Genomic DNA, 23,673 nt, shown 5'->3' on the forward strand with positions numbered 1-23,673 from the left:
TTTGAGAAACGATGTACAAATGCGCTTTACACAATTGATGTGTGTATGGATTGGGATAACAGTTGTATGAGCCCCTAATAAAATGTTAAAAAAAAAAAGAAGAAAAAGACTGTTTTGAAGCTGATTGTGGTAGCAATCATATAATACTACTTGATGTGATTGAACGATGGAATGATATAACATCTGTATTAACTCCCAATAAAATGGCTTTCAGATTTATATTAAAAAAAAAGGTGTCTTTGGGTATTAGCATTTAAATTTCTGAAAAGATGATCTCCTAACTAAGAGAATTCCAAATGCATTCATGAACCAGACCCACTTTTGACCAGGCCTTTACAAAAACCCCATAGAGTTGCCACAGTCTTTACATTCGTTCTTATCATTCATACATTACAACCTGCAGAGACACCGAGAAGAAAAGGGCCACACACAGAGGTAACACGACACAGAGTCGGGAAAGCCAAAAGCCATTTGTATAAAATAAATACAACTCTGTCACAGCTGCAAGGAAAATGAAAGCGGCCCACACAAACTAAGGCCGATCATGTGCAACTGTGTCATTACCCAACCAGAGAAGAAGCGACTGTCAAATGCCGACTCCTGACATGTCAAGAACTTGTACCACAGTCATGTGTTCAACAGTATTACACATTAAAAATAAGATGTGTGCATACTTGTAATTCAAATACACTGGGGGGGGGGGTTAAATTGTATAAATATTGTGTAATTGTATAAATTGTATAACTGTATAAATCCTCAATTGGAAATTTAGAAGAAAAACTCTTATTTGATCTTATATGTGGTTACAATCACCCTCCGCCAACAGTTCAGCATCCTCAGCTAGTGTGGAGAACTCAATTCCTAAGGATGGGGGTTGGTACAAAGGGATTTGAATGGCTCCAGCGCACACCCAGCCCCCTCGGGGATCTACAGTCACCCAACTGCGGTGTGGTTTGGGTCCCTGGCATAGGAGAGTCGTCCCCACTCCCTCACAATGGAAACCAGTGTAACTGCTCCCATGCCGCCCTGGATTCTGCATTACACGTGGACAAACATGCGATTCCCAACACTATGTGACAAGGTAAGGAGAGCAGTAATCATAAGACACACCACTTTGCCCGGCCTTTGTGAACCAGAGCTGGACATACTTTGGAAAGCTCTAGAGGGAAGTTTTCTGCGGCATTTTCCCGATGTTTCTCGCAGGAAACAAAATTTCACTGCTGCACACTGTTCTCTTAAATTGGCCATCACGAAAAACAAGGTTCAACCGAACTGCTTTTATGAAAACATTCCCTGTGACCAAAAAGGACCTTCGCAGGCAATGCTACTGGGCTCACTAACTCAAACCAACTTGCTGGATGCTCGCCTAGAGGGAAAAATGCATTCTTCGAAAGCTTTTTTCCGATTTGGGGAGGTACCCTCTTACCTTTTGCTTTATAGATACATGAAGTTCTTCATAACATCCCATAACTCATCTGGCCTGCAGTCATTACTGTTTAGTCTGTCAAATGTCCCTAAATTCACCTCAGATGGTCTGTTAATTCAAGTGAAGTTGTATTTTGCCTTTGTAAACTTGTTTTAATTAATTCAATCTTAACTTGAAGTTACATATTAGCAAATGATTGTTCAGAAATAGATCCCTGGACTTATGCTGACTGATAATTTTCAGTTTCTCCCTTGTCTCTTTCCACAGCTGTCATCAATTTGATTCCTATTTACTCCACTTGGTGAGGTCTACACGTGGAGTCATAATTTATGTTTTTGAAAATTATTTGCAAAGAATAAATCATCAGCTTTGCTAAATTTGACCATGTGAGCTTCAGTGCAATTTCTGTCACCAAGGTTTTATTTTCCAACATTGATCATTTATTTCTCTTTGTATCCAACTTTCACATTCCAGTCACAAGAAATTATCCATAAATATTATCAAAGTATCTTTCTTCTATTTCTGACAAGATGTTGGTAAAATATCTTCACTTTCTTCATTTTAAGCATGAATGTTTGGTGCATACATTTGCATAAAGCATATTAACTGGTCTTCCTTGTAGGCATATGTATATTACCCTGTCCCTCTTGAACATCCAGAGGGATCTTGCAATCCTCTTTTTGATGAGGTCTGTGATTTCTTTCCTCTTCGATTGATCATCCTGGCACAGTAAACCACACGAGTGCCCAATACAAAAGGCCAACGGAAGGGTAAGAAACAGGTTAGTGCTGGTCACTGTTTTTTTCTGACAATTACCAATATTTATAGATTCATACTTCATGCATTCTACCTTCTGATTATTAATGGATGTTGTTTTTTCATTTGATACTAAGAGCAATACTAATCTATAAACATTCTAGTACATTTCTTTTGATGAACATATCATCTTAGTTCTGGTAGGCTTCAATCCAAGAACTGAGAGAGGTAATTGGTAAATAGGTGGGTAGACAGACCTCCGAACAATTCTATAAAGTGGGCGTACAGACAGATTTACACACTGCAGTTTCAGCTGCTCCACAGTCTCCAAAACCTCCATCATTTAAATCCCCACCTTCTCACTGAGTATAGACTTAGTAGGTTCTTGTGGCTCTTATTTGTATTTACTTGATGACTGACTTGAGTGTGTTTGCATATTTTCAAAGGACACATTTGATGAAGGTCTCCTTACTTTTGCACGCCCCTTTTATCAATACTTAGCTGATCTTTCTGTCACCACTGTTGCTAAATGACCAAAGTTGTGTGTGGGCAGTAATGAGCTGCTGCTGAAACTTTAGGCAATTATCAAGAGCACACGATATTTTTACAGCACAAGAAACACTTTTCTTCTTTTCTCTATTAATTTCTTCTACCATCTTCTTTCCTCTTAGTCTCATCTATTTATTCACCTCGATTCTTGTCATCCAAAACAGTCAATAAGCAACACCTAATAACAATTACAAAGTAGTATAGAGAGAGTTCAGTAATAGGTTTGCACCAGAGATTTAGCCTTCGGTATAAAGGTTGCCAAATACTCTTTGTCTTTTTCAATTCTAAGTTAACCGAATGCAAGCATGCCTGCCCTATTTAGTGGAAAACAAAAGGGTTCTACCCATTCATACATTTTAAATAGGATAAATCTAAATGCCTCCCTCCATCCCACCCCACCCCTAAATTTATAAGCAGATAATTCTCAGTCAACATTCTAAAGAAATATCAGAAGGATATGAGAAAAGTGGTAATTTTATTGGTAATTAATTTAGGGGGGAAAAGGGTACACAAACATGCACATGGGGTTCCTTTTCTACCCTCTATTGACTACATATAAGTTACATTCAGCAAAAATAAAGTGCCCGTGACCTTTTCCCCCTCCTCTGCATGATTAATTACTTAAATGTTCTATTAATTGGAAGACGCGGCTGAATTTCAAACACTTTCATTTTCTGTGCATATCATCCTGTCCTGGAACCACCGATTAAAAGCTGTTCCTCAAAGGTGAGCCAACAAGGTCAGCCTAGCAGGATCTCTTCAGCTATTCATCAACCCCTTCCATGGTAATTAACAATGGTAACATTTCCATAAATCAACATCCTTCTGATTATTCGCTGATGATAAACAGCCAAAATGTGTGCATCGCCCACCCCACCACCTTGAATTTTACCTGAAAATTTCAGTCTAAATATACCACACAGAAAACTGAGGTGAAAAATTACAATAGTTTCTTTAATGAAAATGCACCAGGAAAATAAGGTTATGTGCCTTTGAAAGAAAAATATAAATCTATGCGCACACTTAAATGAGCCAGCTTCAACATAGGGGTCAAACAAAAGAAGCAAAGATATTAACCACATATAACCAAGAAAATATGGCTCAATCCAGCTTCAGAAATAAGCACACACCTATTCTGCCATAGTGTCTGACAATTTAGAACAGAATTCATCCCACTATCAAAGACTACAGCACAGGGAAAACCAATCAGAATGTTCCCCAGGGTACACATTTCTGGGGTTCATTCATTTGTTTACAAACCCCAACCTGGAAATGCTACTTTTAGGTTTTGTTTTGTGAATGCTGTCCCCTTGTAGTTTGCTGCTGCTGTTTTGTAAGATTTTAACTGTCTTGGATTGTAAAATCATATTAATTAGTAAATTCAGGGGATTCTGCCTTCAATGATCGGATGTGACATGTTCAATCATCAGGGCCAGCTTTTCAACCTCACCACCCTCAAGTCAATTCTGACTCCAGAACAGGGTAGATGTGGCCCATGGGGTATTGAGACTTTACATCTTTACAGCACGAGATAGCCTCATCTTTCTCTCCAGAGTAACTGGTGGATTCAAACCACTGACCTCAGGGCCAGCATCTTGATGAGTAAGCCACTACTCCAGCTACTCTCACATTCGGTATTAAGAAGGTTTCTGAACTGTGAACAATAATAATTAGCTATTTTTAATGGACCATAATAAGAGACCAAAAATAAAAGTTAAACTCAATAAAAATAGGCAATCACATATTATTTGAGTCTATTCCGACTCATGGCAGCCCCGGGTATGTCAGAATAGAACTATGGTTTTCCAGGGCTGCAGTTTCAAACTAGCTCACCAGGACTTTCATCCTAGACGCCTCCGGGCACCACAAACCTACAATCTGGGTAAGCAGTCAGCATTCCACCCACTTGTACGACCCTGGAATTCTATATATTATATGTAAGCTATTATACACACTGTAATTATATGCTATATAGCTTTCTAAACATTAGTAGTAGGAAAAGTTTGTTGCGTTAGTGTCATTTTTAAAAACCATGTGTACGTGAACCATTTTTACAATTTGGGACATTTTTGCTGCATATATATGCACAGAGCTCAGTTTGTTTCAAAGTCAGAGGCAAAATTGGAGATATCTAGGTTAGTCTGATGTACAAAATGCCATGTATATATTGTTATCCTATATGTTTTCCACAAATTAGAAGAATAGAACTATATTTCTTTATTATTAGTCACACGGAGCTCTGGTGACATGGTGGTTACAGCTGGGGCTGCAAAGGCAGTTCGGAACCAGCCGCAGCTACAAGGCAGAAAGACTGGGCAGAAACAGTTACAGTCTCCGAAACCCATGGGGGGTCACTATGAATCAGCATGGGTTCAGTAACAGGGAGGGTGAGTTGATTTAGCAAGGAAATACATTATTTCATTTCATCAAAACTCAGAGTACAAATGACTAGGCTCAAAATGAACACTGCTCACTCTTATGGGTTTCTAGGGTTCACTCGGAAAAACTTGTCTCCACGTGACAACTTTTGCTGCAGGTGGCCTACCCTCAGAGCAGGGACAAGCCTAACCCGTGGGAGAATAAAGCACCTTTCTCTCCAGTATGGCATGGGAAGCCTTCCCTTCAGTCTGAATGGCCAAACTATTTAATTCAATGAATATAAAATGAGCTGGTTCCACATTTTAGATGCTTTCAAAGGGTTTTCTTTGCCCTGCTTTTAAAAAATGAAACATTTTGTTTGTTTGTTTACATCTTGCTTCTTTACTACGGAGATAAAAGTATAATAATATTCTATTTTTCCAATGACAAGAGATAACAGAAGTACAGTACAGTACATATACTGTATATACTCGAGTATAAGCCGAGTTTTCAGCACACTTTTAATGCAGTTTTTGTGGTAAAATTAGGTGCTTCGGTTGATATTCAGGTCAATTATACACGGTACATAAATAATAGAGGATTATGAACATTAATGGAGGCAAAGAACATATAAGATTCTTAGATGTGATCAATTACAGCCAGCTATATTAGCTTATTCCCCCCTGCCATCAAGATGACTCCAACTCACAATTAGGCTCTGTTTAATGATTAGAACAATTAAATTATTATGAACGCCTAAACTAAGAACAGACTACATACTGCAAAGCTATTCACCAATAGGGAGTGAGTGAATAGTTCTCACCTTGCGGCATCTCAGGAGGCAGATAATGAGGCTCTTGAGCACTGACATGCACCCATTCAAAGTCATCATATAGATCCTGGTGGTAGTCACATGCCCCCGGGCCATCATCAAAAGTACAGCCACCTACAAGAACAGAGAAGGGGATTGTTACTTTCCAAAGAGATTTCCTGAAAAAAACGGAGAAGATGCTGCAGCAGGGAATGTTATACTGAAATATGTAGCATGGTTCCTATCAGTTTTTACACTATTACTTTTGCTTATCTATTCTTTCACTTTTCCCATGCAAAGAAATGTCTACCAATATCTTCTATTAGACAGCAAGAACATGAAAAATTAGAAAAGGGAAACTTTCCTGACACACACAAAGTCCTCGGAACCTATGTAGTTTTTAACAACGTGTGGGAAGGCATGAAAAGGGTGAAGATGCTCTATACAATGCAAATTCGAAAATATAAATTAACACGTAAGTCTTACCCTCTTCTTGGTTGTAAAAGAGCACATTTAAATCCACTCATGAGAGCAAATGATACCTCTAAAGCTGAAGGGTCTAAAGAGTTTGAGGTGGATGACAGACTCTTCTGTACATCACTCAGATTACTGTAGAGCACAATGATGACTTCAAAGGGAAAACAAGCAGAGGCAAGAAACCTACCCGTTTGGTCCACTATGACGCCTTTATGTAAAAAATATTTTTATGGAGATTACCTTTCCCTTTTACATCATCCTTCTCCCACCCAACCCCAATCCCTGACTTTTATGTGCAGATGTAATTTTATGGCAAAACTAGAATGATTCTTTATTTCTTAGCCTACATACACAAGCTCACAAAACAGTTCATTTATCCAAATCATGAAAACAAGAACTTGCCTATATGTCTTATCTTGAAAGAAAATGGATTAGAACTAATGAAAACCTAGCAGTGGATTTAATGAGAAAAACCAATAACCTGCCTCCTTTCAAAGAGCATATTTGTTTAGTTTCCATGGGGATCTTTGTGAAGAAACTCAGCAAATTCTCTGGACAAGCAGCAGGCCCGGGGGTAGTAACCTTCAGGCCCATAAATACTTCTCTGTGATCAGGGGATTCTTGTTCTCATTTAGACTGGGCAACTTGACTCTGAATAAAAGCATCCGCGATGATGAGGACCAGTCCCTCACATTGGGAAAGAAAGCGAAAGAGATGCCAGGTGCCTCCAGTCTGCAATCTTTTTAAGAAGCAGGCTACGCTTCAGACCAAACCTTGAAGTGTACAAACTCCATCATTTACGTCAAATTCAAAGGGCTGTCTTTCAAGTGTACATAAAAAACCCTTTTTAACAAATGCTCTAATGACAGATTATATATGTTTGTAATATAAAACTAATCAGTGGGAAGTAGTCACAAAATTTTTAAAAAGAAAAGAAAGAAAAGTGGTTGCAAGGAAATGCTTCTTCACGTAGCAGGGGGATAGTTTTTCCCCAAATATAATTTGCTATGCAATCCTAAAATGACTTACTGCTTCACAAGACATACCATCAGAGACCCCCACTACCCTTTATAATTGTGCGAGTGCCCTCTGTCTTTAAATTTAAGCTACCAGTGGAACCCACATTGGCTCATTTAGAAGACAAATGGCCTTAATTGCTATCCTTCATAGCCGCTGTTAATTTTAGACTACAGCATTCTGATTAACAATAACAACTAGGAGTAGCTCCACACAATAAGTGGGTCAACCCCTGCTATTTACTGCACATCACTGCCAACTCAGCAGCGGGTCACGAAAAGTCTTAGAAAGAGTTGCTGGTCCATTTGGCTTGAGTACTAGGGAAACATTTAAAGATGAATTTTCATTTTGCCGTCTTCAGTAAGTCCTACTTCAAAGTGTACCGTATGTCTCTGCCACCTGTACAGCATTATTAATAAATCTTTGGGGATAGAGTTTTACACCACTATTGTAAATAATTATCTACCTCAGGGCTAAGGACTAATTTAGTTTATTGGACTAAATGATAAAACTCATTGCCATCAACTCAATTTTGACTCATAGCAGCCCTACAGGAAACAGTGGAACTCCCCCTTTTGGGTTTCCGAGGCTGTCAATCTTTACTGGAGCCAAAAGACTCATCTTCCTCCTACAGATCTGCTGGCCTTTCAGTTATCAGCCTAACGCAGTTCAATGCTAGGGATCCTCCTGAACTATATGGAATCCAAAGATAAAAAGAGCAATATTCCTAGCTCAATAAATAGGACAGACATTCATAAGCCCCCATACATTCATTGGGCGTGTGGTATGTATGTACGTATGCATGTATGAATGAAAAGAAGACCCTCCTGCCATTGAGCCAAGGTGAACTCCCAGAACTTTCCATGACTATAAATCTTTACAAGAGCAGGCAGGCTAATCATCCTTCACCAGGGAGCCACTGGGGGGTCAGAGCCACTGATCATGCAGCCAACGGTCTCGCTGCTTGCCATTGAATCAAAGCGAACTCACAGTGAGCCCACGTGGGCAAGGGAGCATCGCTCCACTGAGTGGTCACAGCAGTGACCTTGAGACACAGACTGCCAGGCTTATCTTCCAAGGTGTGTCAGAGTCCAAGAGTCTGATAGCAATCAGTGATTAACCATGTACATCACTGCAATTGGTATATCCTTTGTGTTACATAGGATAATAAAGGCATGACCAAAAGTTTAAAGAACACAGAAGAACTGGCTGTTTTTCCTCATGGTTGCTGCGGAAGGGTTCAAGAACAGAGTCTGTTATGATGGCAAGTAAGAATCTAGCCAGTAGAAAAGTGTAGAATGGAAATGAGATTCCAATCAGAATGTAAAGCAAAGGGGCATGATATACTGGGGAATCTCAAATAATTCTGTAAGTTGGATGCATGTAAAATAGAAAAGGTAGAAGCAGAACTGAAGAATTTGGGGGGGGGATCAATAAAGAAGGTGTTTCAATCTCATTCTATAGTTTCATCAAAACCACTGAGGAATTTTATTCAGTAATAGGAGAATTTTTAAAGAAAAAAAGCATATACATCAAATTCAAGCAACCCACATAGAGTTTAAAGAGAAATGGGTGGAAATAGAGAGGTAAATCATCTTTTCCCTGTTTACAACAGAAGACACATAATATATATTTTGTTGTTGTTTATTTAGAAAGTGAACAGGTTATAAGTCAAGATCAGAAGTTCTCAGGATACAGTTCTTCCAGTCAGAGCACACCTCTCTCTCTCTCTGGTCCCTGGCCTCAGTCTCACAGTCCCTTTAGCTCCCATCAGTCTTGCTCTGGTTCTTGGTGCTGCTGCCGCTCCTCTGCCACTCTAGTCTACAGCTTTCTGACCAGATTCAAGGAGGTTCAATGTGCAGGGATCTCAGAGTCCAAAAGATACACACCACACCTGTCCTTTCTTTTTTGCTGGTAACAAAATCCTCACTTCCTCATTGCAGCACATGCAATGATGCCGAATGCAGGAAGATCACAGGCCTGTGGTTGGAAAGTCTTGTGGATCCAGTGGCAGTGGAAGCCTCTCCAGGGATCTAGCTGGCATCAGCTTGGCTTCATGTGGCTTACCAACCAGAAGGTGAAGCAGAGAGCCACATACTATATCTTGAACTATTGACCATTTAAAATAAAGCTCATTAGTTCCCTGGTAGCTTAGTGGTCACAAGTTGGGCTACAATCTGCAGGTCAGAAGTTTGAAACCACCAGTCAGCCTACAGGAGAACGTCAGGACTTTCTACTCCCGTTAATAGTTACCATCTTAAAAATTCACAAAGGCAATTCTACCCAGTCCCCTAGGGTCTCTAAAAGTCAGTACTGGTTCAATGGTAGTGAGTTTGCTTTTTTTTATTATTGGAGTTCACTTAGAGCAAAGGATGGCAAACTTTGTCTCATGTGCTTTTGGACATGTGGACAAGAGAGACCTGGCTTTGGAGAAGGACATCATGCTTGGTATAAGATGAAGAAGATCCTCAACAAGATGGATTGACACCGTGGATGCAGCAATGGGCTTGAATCTAAGAACAATTGTGGATATGGTACGGGCTCGGGCAGTGTTCCTTCCTGTTGTACCTAAGATTGCTTTGAGTCAGAGCCTCGCTGGCACCGAACGCCACCACAAGAGGTGGCCATGAGTTAGAATGAACTGAATGGCAGACTGGCAGTGAGTTTGGTTTTCTGGGGTTGTGTGTGTGTGTGTGTGTGTGTGTGTGTGTGTGTGTGTGTGTGTGAGGGGGGTGGGTTGGGATTTGAGAAAGCCCTACATACAAGCCATCTACAACATATCGTCTTCTATACACACAATCTTGAGTTCAAAATGCCCTGTATTTACTAATACAGAATATTTAAGAAAGAAGTTACTAAACAAACTTTTAATCCATAAATAAGACATGGTTCATTAATTTAACAGTTCCTTGAGATGCACAGCAGGATAGAAAAGAAACGACAACAACTGGGAGCCACACAAATGTAATGAGCCAGAGAACACGAAAAACAAACTAGAAAACAACTTCCATTTCCAGTTGTTGTATTTGCTACTGGTGATATCGCTACAGCGAGCAGTTCCAAATCAGACAGAAGAGATGAAGCTCAAATGTCCCTTGGAATTTGAAAGTAAGTTATTTCTGAAGGGTCATTCCAGAGATTGATAATTTCTCTATGGCACTCAATCAGCAAAGGGACCAGTCTGCGCCGGCAATGATCTACTGCCACCATAATTACTTATGGAGTTTTGCAAGTGTTTCACCTGAAAAATAAAAATCAGGTTGATTTGGCCTTTACAGAACTTCTCTCCATTAGTTCATTTCTCCATGAAAGAAACAGAAACAAAATTATTAAGTAATAGGGGGAAAAAAGTTTCACCAACCCAAAAACAATATTGTGAAAATGTCTAGCATATATAAACACACTCTTGAATAGTTCATTAAATAGACAGAGACAATTACATCAGAAAGACAGGCCTTTCTACACCTTTAAAAAGCTACACAAGCAGCCATCTAGCTCAGAAGAAACAAAGCCCACATAGAAGAAGCACACCAGCCTGTGTGATCACGAGGTGCCAAAGGGATCGGTTATCAGGCATCAAAGGACAGAAAAATCTTATCATTGTGTGCTTACCTCACCAATACCATCACTGAAGACAAATGGGTGCATAAGCAAATGTGGTGAAAAATGCTGACGGTGTCCGGCTATTAAAAGATATAGCATCTGGGGTCTTAAAGGATTGAAGGTAAACAAGCAGCCATCTAGCTCAGAAGCAAGAAAACCCACATGGAAGAAGCACAACAGCCTGTGTGATCACGAGGTGTCAAAGGGATCAGGTACCAGGCATCATCAGAACAAAAAATCATAACATTGTGAATGAGGGGGAGTGTGGAATGGAGACCCAAAGCCCATCACAGGGAGATGAGCCAGTCAGAGTGCAGTGTAGCAATGATGAAACATACAACTTTCCTCTAGTTCCTAAATGCTTCCACCACCACCCCCATGACCCCAATTCTACCTTAAAAATCTGGCTAGACCAGAGAATGTACACTGGTATACATAGGAACTGAAAACACAGGGAATCTAGGGCGATGATCCCTTCAGGACCAGTGGTGAGAAGGGTGATACCGGGAGGGTGGAGGAAGGGTGGGGTGGAAAGGGGAACCGATTACAAGGATCTACATATAACCTCCTCCCTGGGTGACAGAAAACAGAAAAGTGGGTGAAGGGAGCCGTCGGACAGAGTAAGATATGACAAAATAATAATTTATAAATTATCAAGGGTTCATGAGGGAGGGGGGAGCGGGGAGGAAATGAGGGATGGAAGGGGAGGAAATGAGGAGCTGATGTCAGGGGCTTAAGTGGAGAGCAAATGTTTTGAGAATGATGAGGGTAATGAATGTACAAATGTGCTTTACACAATAGATGTATGTATGGATTGTGATAAGAGTTGTATGAGCCCCTAATAAAATGTTTGTTTGTTTGTTTGTTTGTTTGTTTGTTTGTTTGTTTGTTTTAAAGCTACACTCTTGGAAACTCACAGGGGCAAGCCTACCCTGCCCTAGAGGGTTGCTATGGGTCGGCACAGACTGCGGGCAGGAGTGAGTGAACAATGCCAGAGAACATAGAAATAGAGACCTTTCCAAGGAACCTTGAGTAAATCACTAACAAAGTCATATCCTTTCTCACGTCAATGTTTTCAGTACAACTCAGTTGGGTTGATTTAGAACAAAGTCAAGCAGGAGAAAAAAAAAGTAGGCCTTTGCTTCAAGGTACCTTTACAGTCCTAACTTACTGTTAAGAGTACAACAGAAAAAAAATAGACAAAATTTTTTGTGATTTCCTTGATTCATGCTATCTTTATTTCATGACCAAATTTTATTTTGCTAAAACTACATACTTTTTTTTCTCACTCAAATTTTCTTTGGAAAAGAACTGGTTTAAAAGTAAGAGCAAAGTCCTAGATAAAATTCAAGGAGGCTTCAAAAAGTTCCTGGACAAATTCCATTCTCTATTCCATTTTTCCATAGACTTTTTGAAGCATGCTCATAATTCAGCAAATTCGGTAATTAAAATACAAGATAACCCCACTGTTTCTTGACCCTCAAATATGGACAAATCAATCCCTTCCATTGTTAAAGTGTGACACACAAATTTGCTCATTTAAGTGATCAACTCTGGAATGAGCTTTGTTCCATTAAGCCCAGAGCCCAGAGAAAGATGCAAGGTACACTGGAGCACATGCAATAGTTTAACTTTGAATGCACTGATCTTCAGTACACGAATCAGAAACCATGGAGCCCTGGGATGGTAGATTGAGATGAGTCAGAATTGGGTCACTATGAGTCAGAACTGACTCATCATCAGTAGCTTTGGTTTTTGGTTGTGTTGTTTTAATAAAAATCATTAAACAAATTTATTTACTTAAGACCTAATTTCAAAGGAATTCAATATATTTCATAAAAATTAGACAAGAACCTTCCTCCCCCCAAAAAAACATCAACTTAAATAGTTACAATCTAAGTAAACATAGTTTATTCTCAGAAAAACACTTCATAGGGAAAAGCATAAAATTGATTATTTTAATATTTAAAATGTTTCTTTGGGAAACTACTGTCATAATTTAATTTTTGGTTGTTCTTTTGTTTGCATTCTTTTAACTGTATGGTTCTAGGAATGCTACTGGTTAAAAAATAATAGATGTGTTATGATCAAAACTGAGGTGTTTTACATGGCTCCTAAGGCAAATACACTATTTTTCCCTTCTTTTTTTCCAATATAAGCACTCAGATTTAAATGGGAGAAAATAAGAGTAAGTATAAAAAATAAATCTCTCTTAATGGCCTAAGTATGAGTCAATGGTCATAATAGAGTGCCCTTCTATAACACCAAAGAAGATCTACTGGAAGAAAAAGATGAAAATGTATGAATAAGGGTTCCATCAAAGATAATCACTTCTGAACCTGGAGAATATTCTTTGCCCTGTTTGTAGAAGTAGAGTCCTAGTGGCACCATGCGTTACAAACCCTTCCGCTAACCAGTACACATCAGCAGTTGGAATCTATCAGCTGCTCCAGAGAGAAAAGATGAGGTTTCAGTTCCCAGACAGATTTACAACCTCAAAAATCCAGAGAAGGCAGTTCTACTCTGTCCTAGAGTGTCGCTATGAGTCTGAAACTTCATAGCGTAATTTCATAGACACTCATATGTGTATAAGAAAGAGCTTTATATAAAGGGTAATTATATATTAAGAAAACATCCCAACCCAGTCCAGATCAAGTCCATAAGTCTGATATTAACATATTAGTCCAATACCAATCTATAAATTCCTCTTCAAATTCAGGCAACACATGCAATGACAAATAATGCAGCAAGATCACAGACCAGTGGGTGGGAAATCATGTGGATCTAGTGATGGTGAAAGCATCTCAGTGCTGGCGTGGCTCTCCACTTGGCTCCTCCAGCTCCAGGGCTATAGGGTAGCCCCATGTGTCTTGTCAGCAGGAATGGCTCACAGAGAGTGAGCGTGTGTCCTGCCTCCAGCAAGCTATTTATCTCCTTGCGCCTCCAAATGAGGCCATCAAGCTGCGACATGATTGACAGGCTAAACTTCATCCCTTCACTCTTAGTAGTCTCAAATTGACAACAGTGTGTGTTTTCCTTTTTATTTTTATACCTTTGGTTTTGTTTTGCTTCTTTTGGTTTGGTAAAAATTGTCAGGTAAGAGTGAAACTAGCATGTAAAAACATCATTTAAACCAACTGCTGTTGTTAGGTGCTGTTGAGTCTGTTGCAAGCCATAGTGACCCTATGCACAACAGAAGGAAACACTGCCTTGTCCTGCCAAATCCTCAACTCTTGTTATGTATGAGCCTTCTGTTGCAGCCACAGGGCCAATCTATCTTGTCCGGTCTTCCACTTTTTGGAGGACCGGCTATTTTCCTAAGCATGATGTCCTTCACCAGGGAGTAGTCTCTCTTGATACCATGTCCAAAGCACAAGAGAAAATCTTGCCATCCAGGATTCCTGTTCTATTTCTTCTAAGACAAATTTATTTGTTCTTCTGACTGTCCAAGGTACTTTCAATATTCTTTGCCAGAAACATCGTTTAAGTCGATTGATTATTCTTTCATCTTTCTTATTAAGTGTCCAACATTCTCATGAGGTGAGGAAAAAATAGCATGTTTGGGGTCAGGTACACCTTAGTCTTCAAGGCAACATCTGTGCTTTTCAACACTTCTAACTTCTCAACACTAGTGCAGCAGATCTGCCTAGTGCAATGCCTCATCTTTAAAGCCTCGTGCCCTCATAAAGGAATAAGAACTGAAATAGATACCCATTGTTTGTTGAAAGGTACAAATAGCTCTTAATGATGAGAGAAGAGCTCATTTCAAATACAAGCCTATATTATCTAATTGTCCATCCCTAGAGTTTCATCTCTAGCCAAGACTATATGATCGATACATAATTATTTAGCTGGTAAGACTTCTATTCGAATTGCCTGTAATTGGAAGAAAATGCTGTACTGCAATTGCCTGAATAATCTTCCTTAGTAAGTTGGAATTATAAGCAAAATAGAATAATCAAGCCACAGTTAGTTCCTCTCCATCATTGTGAAGAAGCAATACTGACATCACCTCTTTATAGATGTCATGTGCACAATAAAACACACAGGGGCACAGTTACGGATACTTTCTACACATAAACACCTCAAAGGGTTGATCTACTGAGTTTGTTTCTTGGAACAATTCAATCAATTTGTAAAGAAAAAACCATAACTGACATTTGTGTTGTAAGTTCTACCACGGCATGTAGTCTAGGATCCTAATAGCTGGCATGTGGCCATATAGGATACAAGATTGATCAGTATTCAACTGGAGCAGAAGAGGGGAAAAGGAAACCAAAAACTCATGTTCTGGATTAATAACCTACATCAACTGTGGCCTCACCCTCCCAAGACCAAAAGAACTTGATGGTGCCCAGCTACCACTTAGCAACCACTCAGATCAGAGATGAAATAGCTGGTCTCTGAAAAAGGGGAGAAAAACATAGGAGAAAACTCAATTTTTATTTTAAAAGGCCACACGTACTGGACAAGTAGAGTCAAAAGGAACTAAGATTGTCACTCTGAGACATTCTTAAAACGTGGATCTGAAACCACTTCTGGCAGTCACCTTTTAATTAAATAACAGACTAGCTTATAAAATAAACAATATTGTTCACTTAAAGTTATATGAGGCACACAGTCAACATTTACCCTGAAGAAAAGATGAGATGGTAAGGAGATAGGAGCAGATTAATGGACAGGAAACAAACAGAAAGGAAATAACGAGAATGTTGACACAAAATGGAAAATGTAACCAATGTACTGAAAATATACTGAAATGGTTAAATGAGAACCAAATGTGTTAAGTAAACTTTCATCTAAATGTACTTTTTCTTTTCTTAATTTTCCTGTACTTAAACTAGAGCCCTGGCAGCACAGTAGATTGGGGGTTGAGCTGCTAACTGCAAAACTGGCCGTGCAAACCTATCAGCCCCTCCATGGAGAAAGAGGAGGCTGACTACCTCTGTAAAGATGCTAGAGTCTCCGACATTTAGGGAGCAGTTCAGCCCATCACGGTCACTCTGAGCTGCACTTGTCTCAGTGGCAGCGGATTTGAATTGGTTTGTATTTAAATTAATGAAATGTAAGGATTTTTAAGGAGCTGTACACACCACCTGGGGTAAACTGAGGGACAGTATGAGAATGGAATGCAGCTAAATCCTCTATGCTCATAATTACGGGTCTGGAAAGTCGATTTGGGGATGGGGGGAGATCCTCGCGGTTCTGGGTTATAAATACTTTTAATACATATTCTCACTACTGAAAACAGTCCCTACAATAACACACACACCCCACCCCATAAAGGAATTGTCATAAAGGAGCTACTATAAACCATGTCTCATGCCTGCACTTTCTGGCTAGTCCCTGTGCCTGGAGGTTATCTGTAGATAAGAGCAATTAGGTTCTATAGCCCAAACCACAAAAACTGTAGCAAACTCTCTGGCTGATACTACTACAGATTACTCCCTGGGGAGGGCTCAGGAGCTTCCAAAGTCAATGGCACTGGATCAAGATGCTGAGTCACTTTCATTGCCTGATCGCTGAGTTATCAGCTTATGGTATTATCCATTGACTGTGTTATGTGTTCACTGTATGGCGTGTATGCCTTTTGAAAGATCTGTAAGCCCCATTATTTATACCCATTGGAAAAAACTTTCATTCTCTTTTCCTGACATCGGGACAAGGAGTCCCCGTGTCCTGCTGTCTTTCATTTCCCACAATCGCTAAATAACTCCTGAGGATCTGTTTGAGTGTGGGGGACCCACACCCCACAGCCACCCACACCAGTTAGGTGGCAAAAGAAATTACACATATCTAGAAGCAGCATGGGATTATGGCCAAAGGCACGCGTGTTCTTGTTGGGGGTCATCATGTTGATTTTCAACTCATAGCAAGCCCACGTGACAGGGCAGGACTGTCCTACGGTGTCTTTAAAGGCTGTAATTGTTACAGCAACAGATTGCTAGGTCTTTCCTGCTGATCCCCTGGAAGGTTTGAAGCAATCAATTTCAATTTGCAGTGAGCAATTGTGCCACCAGAGGTCCTTTGCTGTAGATGCAGTCTTGCTATTTTATTTCTTTGAGTTTCAGTTCCCAGTTCCTCGCCAGTAAAATGAAGACAATAATTGCTACGCATGCAGTGGTGGGAAGATTAGTGATAATGCATGTAAAGCTGCTAACACTCAGCAAGTTGTTTTTCTTCTTTTATCCTGATTATGCATTATACACATACACATATTACATGTTCCCATTCTTTACAGTTCATTCTGTAAATATGCTACACAGATGGAACCTTATGCAGATACTTAGCAGTTAAAGCCTAAATGAGAACCATAGCTTGTACCCAAGATACTGAAAGCAGGGGCACCAGCATGAGAGAGAGAGATGCTTCGCAAGGAGTAAAGAGGAGTGCCTGTGGGCAGGACGATGGCTTATAGAGTGGACAGTCCTTTGGGCATCTATTAGTGCTAATGGACTTTTGCAACACTTTCCTGAACAGGGCAGAAGCCAAGAGATTATGTGGCTGAGAAGCCCAGGACCAGGAAGAGAATGCCTGCCAGCATGGAGGAGCAGAGAGACTGTCGACAAAAGAACTGTATCTTTAACATTATGTAACTGTTTTCTCCCTTATTGAGTCCCACAATCTTGAGTATAATCTGTGAGTTCTGTGTGGCTATTGCAAGCGATGCTCAAACCCAGTAGAGAAGTAGAGTCGTGGGACAAACATTTGGTATCAGAATTGGGGAAAAAGATTGGAGAGTGGAGGCCTATGGACCTCTGCCTCAGAAGAATAATCCTCGGGCAACTGTGGAGATGAGATTCTCTCCTCCCATCTCTAGGTGGAAGAGTTCAGACAGGTCTCCATGCCATTTTCTCATATGCCCAGTGAGGCTACAGTTTCCATAAAGGTACTATTAACATAACCCACAGCAGTTTTCCCTGAACATGCGTATAACTTCATCAGATATGCTATCATGGTTAGGATGTGCCTTCCTTTACATCAGTGACCAGCAAACTTTATCTGTAAAGGACCAGCTAGAGTAAATAATTTAGACGTGGTACATCACACAATTTTCTATGGCAACTACAAAAATCTCTCAAGTAGCATGAAAGCAACCACAGAAAATGAAGCAATGAATAGGTATGGCTTTGTTTGAAAATAACTTTAGTTTTATCCGAACATTTAAGACCGGAGCCACAAGAGGATATACAACACAAACGTGCATACATACATATGTGTATATGTTCACTGATGTGCTATATGTGGACTTATAGATGCATTCACTCATTCTGTTGTGACTTCTGCTATGGATCACTAGACGAGTACTCTTTGCACAGTGAAATAGGAAAGCATGTATTAAAGCATACAAGGTCAGCAGTTCTCTCTCAAATACAGGTGACCACATGTCCTTGGTGAGAGGTGACCCTAGAAGATAAGGATGAAAAAGCCATGTCTTTAAAACTAATTGCCAGGTCTCAGGCACAAGGTGGAGCCCCCAAATTAGCCCTGACAGTATAGATGTGACTTCACCCAACCTCATTATGGATCTAATGGATGATTATATGCCAGACCGCCATGGAAATGATTTCACAGATGAAGAAAGGTTTATTAAAATGTAAAAGGAACACAATAGTGAAAAGCACTTCACTATAGTAGAAAAAAATAAAAATTACCCAGGATCACAGAGCAAGGAAATAACCAAAATCAGGATCAGAACCCAGAAAGCACGAGGTTGGTTTTTTTTTTAATGTTTTTATTCTTAAGCACTAAATGGGCTCTTCAAATAGAATGGGATTCAAAGCTTACAGAATTTCAATCAGCTCTCTTCAATGGGCACCAAACTCACTGCCATTATCAAGTTGATTCCAACTCACAGCAATCCCATAGGGCCGTGTAGAACTGCCTCTGGGGGTTTCCTAACTCTTTACAGGAACAGAAAGGCCCATCTTTGTCCCACAGAGGGGCTGCTGGCCCTGCGGTTAGTAACCCAACGTATACTCACTACATCACCACATTGGCCATTTTCCATCCTATCCAGATGAGATAATTTTCAGGTAAAAATGGTGCCATCTTGCTACATTCTTTGAATATAAAATTTAGTGGGGGAGGGAGGGAATGGGATGGGTTAGAGGATTTCAGGAGTAAACAATGAAGGTGGGGGCAGGGGGAGTGAGCAATAGAACCGAGGTGATTATACAACTCATTTTAAAGTCGATTTAATCATGGGGGGGGTGTCTTAATATGGATTGTGGTAATAATTGCACAGTTCCTCCAGATATTATTGAAATATTGAATTGTGTGGTGTGTGGATTAAGTGCCAATGAGCTGTTTTAAAAATTAGTAAACTTTTAATTACATCACATGTCAAAGTCTCTCAAAGATATCATAGGCACACAAAGCTCTTTCTTGAACAAAGTAATAAAAACCCTAGCTCATAAAAGGTAATTTCAGTAAATAATTTTATTTAAATAGGGTAACTTAAGCCCTCAGATTTTATATGATCGCAGCACTATCCTATCACTTAGGCTAGCTGGACGCATGTTAAGTAACTATGGGTTGTTTGTTTGTTTATCTCTGAAAGCATTTTTTAAAATTATGAACAATTTTATTCTAATGGTTTCTGCAATACCAACAACTCCCACCCTAATATGGTATGATGGTGAAATCGGGTGTTTGTCCAAATTTCATTGGAGTATTGATCCAAGCATCCTTGCCAATTCTTTATTCTGTTATCTATCCCAGCAAATTCTCATCTTTTTTGCTTAGCATTAGATACACAATCTAGACAAGCCCATTGAACAAAGTAATAGAGAGTCAATGTACTGAGAAACAAAATTCCCAACTGAAGCCATATTTACATTTTGGTAAAATTGGAAACCACCCAAGCTCACACTTAAACAATTTCTTTGCTTTGTTTTGTTTCTCATGAAGGGATTCCTGTTGGGTTCCCCTTCACCCTTATCAGACACATTCTGGCTTATTTCAGCAATTGCTCCTGACTCAGCTCAAGCATGAGGGGTGTGTGATAGATCATTTTTCACTTACAAAAGGAGTGCTGTGAAAAGCTGAATCCTTGCACAACAGAATTCCACAACCCAGCTTCCCAGAGGAAGGGCACAGCGCTCTGCAGGCCAAGTTTTACAATGGACTGGCAAAAGGGTCTTCAGTAGACTCACTGCCATTGTAAGACGTTCGAAACTTCTCAACGTTGACATGTACTTACAACCAAAACAACAACAGCAGCAGGAAAATAGCAAATTTAGATACATACCTGAAATGCATCTTGAAAGTCAAGAAAAGCAAAGCACTATCTTTCTCTTTCCTATCAAAATGTCTCTAGACTGGATAAAAGGCAGAAATACTTTAAAAATCAATGTTTGCACTTTTCATAGTCCTCAAAATGCATTCTTCAGTGTCGAGAGTTATCCTTCTCTGTCATTTTCTTGACTTAGAAAAAGAAAGTTGGTTATCACTGTTCCATCTATCTTGTTAACCACTGACTTGAATAGACATTAACGAGTTTGTCTCATTTAAACAGTTAGGGCTTCAACTAGGCCCACTGCAAAGGAGGCCCTTAGAGGTAAAAGCAAATAGCTATGTAAATGCTGAGTGAGGTCAGACACAAGGATGCCAGGGACCTTTGCCCCTTTGTTCATACCAGAAGCATTCTGAACTTTAACCAAAGACTTGGTGAGGATTTAATTGGACAGCCTTTAAAACTGTCAGCTTCTGACCAAGCCAGCGCTGAACATTATATCACAAAAACTTTCTCTTCTCAAATTTCCTCTGAGGAGAGTGCATGAGGTTACCATTTAGTGAAAATGAGGCATAGAATAGAGGCTTCTCCAGCAACAAAAAGCACTGCTATCCACACATGTAAAATAACATGCACGTCAACAGCCACTTTAAGAATAGCATCCGGGAGAATGGAGCAAGAAAGGTTTGAGACTGGGTCCCACCAGGATTCGGATCTGCCTTGTCTCTTTCTTTTCTCATTCCACCGCCAACAGCAACCCAGTCTAGCCACACATTCCCATCTTTGCTCCTAAGTATTACCCAGGAATGCCATGCCAATTACATTAAATTTTCTCACAGTTTCCTATGGCATTAGAATCTTAAAAAGCTAAGAAAGCTTAAAGCTTAGTATTTCAGGAAAGCATCTAAGTGCCCATTGTGATGACTGGTTCTTCATTTTCTATTTTTAAAGTACTATTGGTGATAACTTGGGGGACTAGAAACCTGAAGGTGGGTTTACAGCAACACCCCACCATTCCTGGGCCTTTGTAGAAAGATGAAACACCTCCATCGGAAAGTAATGAATTCAGTTTTATGCTGTGAACCCACTCCACACTGACTCTACTTTCCGGGAGAACTGGTGTAAACGGCTACGATTCAACTATTCTTATATGATGAATACATTGTAAAATGCTGACAGTGGCCTATATTAGAGCTTTGTACTTTTAAAATGACTCAATGCAGAAAAGTCTGGGACTGGCAGAAGAACTTAATGGAAAGAAGAAGTTAACTTTCTTTTGAGGCAAAAACCAAGAAGGGCTTTAGATGCTGGCCTTAACTTCCTTACTTCTATTGTTCCTTCCAGATTTTATGGGAAAACCTAATGGTCAACTGGAACTCAAATTGTGAGGTTTACTGACAAAAGGCAACCACATTCTTTCCCAAACCCAAACACAGCAACCTAGAAAATATGTCCTTTCCAAAATGAGGGAAGAGCAGCTGGTAAATAAGATTTGAATAATAGATTAAAGGCAGCAGCAGTGGAGAGAGCATCTGAAGTCAAGATTTCCCCTCTGCAGTCTGAGCACTTTCCTCCTGAGCTCACCTCAAGTTAGAGCTTTTATTTAGAAATGTTCAAACCTCAAAAACCAAATAAAGCAAAATGTATTATTACAATGTGGAGTTGACCATCCCAGCAAAAAATTTAAATCAAACTCCCTCCCTTGATGCACGCCACCACCGCCCCCCCAAAAAAAAGAAAAAGAAGGGCAAAATGCAACAAGAATGAGGATTTGTTTTCATCACTTGCAAAAAAATCAAAGACTGATAAAATCCAGTGTTGATGGTAGGTAGAGTAAATTGTCAAATCTTTGGTTGGTTGGTTTTTAATAATTTGGGGGCTTATAGCCCTTATAACAATCCATACATCCAGTGCGTCAAACACATTTGTACATGTGTTGCCATCATCCTTTACAAAACATTTTCATTTTCTTTATACTAGAGCCCTTGGTATCAGCTCCTCATTCCCTGTGCCTCCCCTCCCCCACACCCACCATGAACACTTGATAAATTATAAATTATTATTTTCATATTATACACTATCCACTGTGTCCGTTCACCCTGTTTGTATTATTCGTCTCCCTGGGTGGGGAGGGTTATACATGGCTCATTGCCATCCGTACCCCCTTTCCCCCCCACCTTCCCCCACCCCCATGCTATCGCTACTCCCATCATAGTTCCTGAGGGGTTTCTCTGTCCTGGATTCCATGTGGCAAGAGCTCTTCTCTGTACCAGTGTACATGCTCTGGTCTAGCTGGATTTGTAAGGTAGAACTGGGGTCATGATAATGTATGTTTCGTGGGTGCTATCCTGTCCTAGTGACCCTTCTGTGAGGGGATATCCAATTGTCGACAGATGGGCTTTGGGTCTCCATTGGGTCCTCCTCATTCGCATCAATAATGATGGTTTGTTTCTGGTCTTCTGATGCCTGATAGGCAATTTCCTTTTTTACAGCACTATTTGGATGTATTTACCAGAGTTGTCAAAATACTTGTCCTTTGTTTATTACAGAAATTAGGCTCTTAGTGGATCCAGACCAGCACAACCAGTTAAATACTGGGCTACTAGCCAAAATGAACCCACCAGAGAAATCTTAGAAGGGAGGTCTAGAACTCTGCTTCAGATAGGTAGCAAACCCTGCCATAGAGTTAATTCTGACTCATGGTGGACAGCAGTGGATGTGGGTTTCTGACATGGAACTTTTTATTGGAAATAGAAATCCTCATCTTTCTCCCACATACTAGCTGGTGGTTTTGAACCACTGACCTGGAAGTTAGCATCATGTAACCACTACACCAAAAGGTTTTCTTCCCTAAGGACCAGTTCTACTCTGTGCACATGTCAACACAAGTCAGAATCAACTAAATGACAACTAACAACAAAAAACGCTGTCCTACAAAAATGTTTTCATTTTATGCACACAAATATATACAAGACATCTCTATCCATACAGTCTTACAAATTTGGAAATGAAAGCAAAATATATAGTAATAGGATAGTGAGCATATAAATGTTAGCATATTATTATAAAATATTATAGTGTTGGTAAAAAGTCATGTATTTATCAAGAAAGATATGCTGTAAACTGTTAAAAAGAGAAACTAAAGTCAAATATGTACAGCATGATTCAATTTGTGCTAAAAGAAAAACCAAACCTATGATACACATACATACATTTACTACCTGAGGGAGTTAATTGATTGTGCCAACCTGGCCTATAAACACATGTGGGGTTGATTGAGGGGCGGAGGGATACATGGCTCGGGGAGCCTCGCCTTTCTAGTTCTCAGGTCTCTTGCTTTGTGATGGTCGCACCAGGGTGCAGCTGCCTCAGTTCCCAGCTTCAGCTTGCAAGGTTGACTTCCTGCAAGACATAGCCAAGCAGAAGCCACATGGACCT

General features: G+C 39.9%; 1 protein-coding gene across 11 annotated transcripts in view; it reads right to left on the minus strand.

Moving 5' to 3' along the window:
• Window positions 1-23,673, minus strand: part of PTPRK (protein tyrosine phosphatase receptor type K) — a 640,850-nt gene that overhangs the window by 477,262 nt on the left and 139,915 nt on the right. For all 11 annotated transcript variants that reach the window (XM_045294289.1, XM_004702060.4, XM_045294293.1 and 8 more), the window contains exon 2: window positions 5,913-6,035. In XM_045294289.1, the coding sequence (XP_045150224.1) occupies window positions 5,913-6,035 (123 nt within the window). The remainder of the gene's footprint in view (window positions 1-5,912; window positions 6,036-23,673) is intronic.

This window comes from Echinops telfairi, unplaced genomic scaffold (assembly GCF_000313985.2).
Source record: "Echinops telfairi isolate 266 unplaced genomic scaffold, ASM31398v2 ScPeMD7_3533;HRSCAF=4204_0, whole genome shotgun sequence".
Classification (NCBI taxonomy): domain Eukaryota; kingdom Metazoa; phylum Chordata; class Mammalia; order Afrosoricida; family Tenrecidae; genus Echinops; species Echinops telfairi.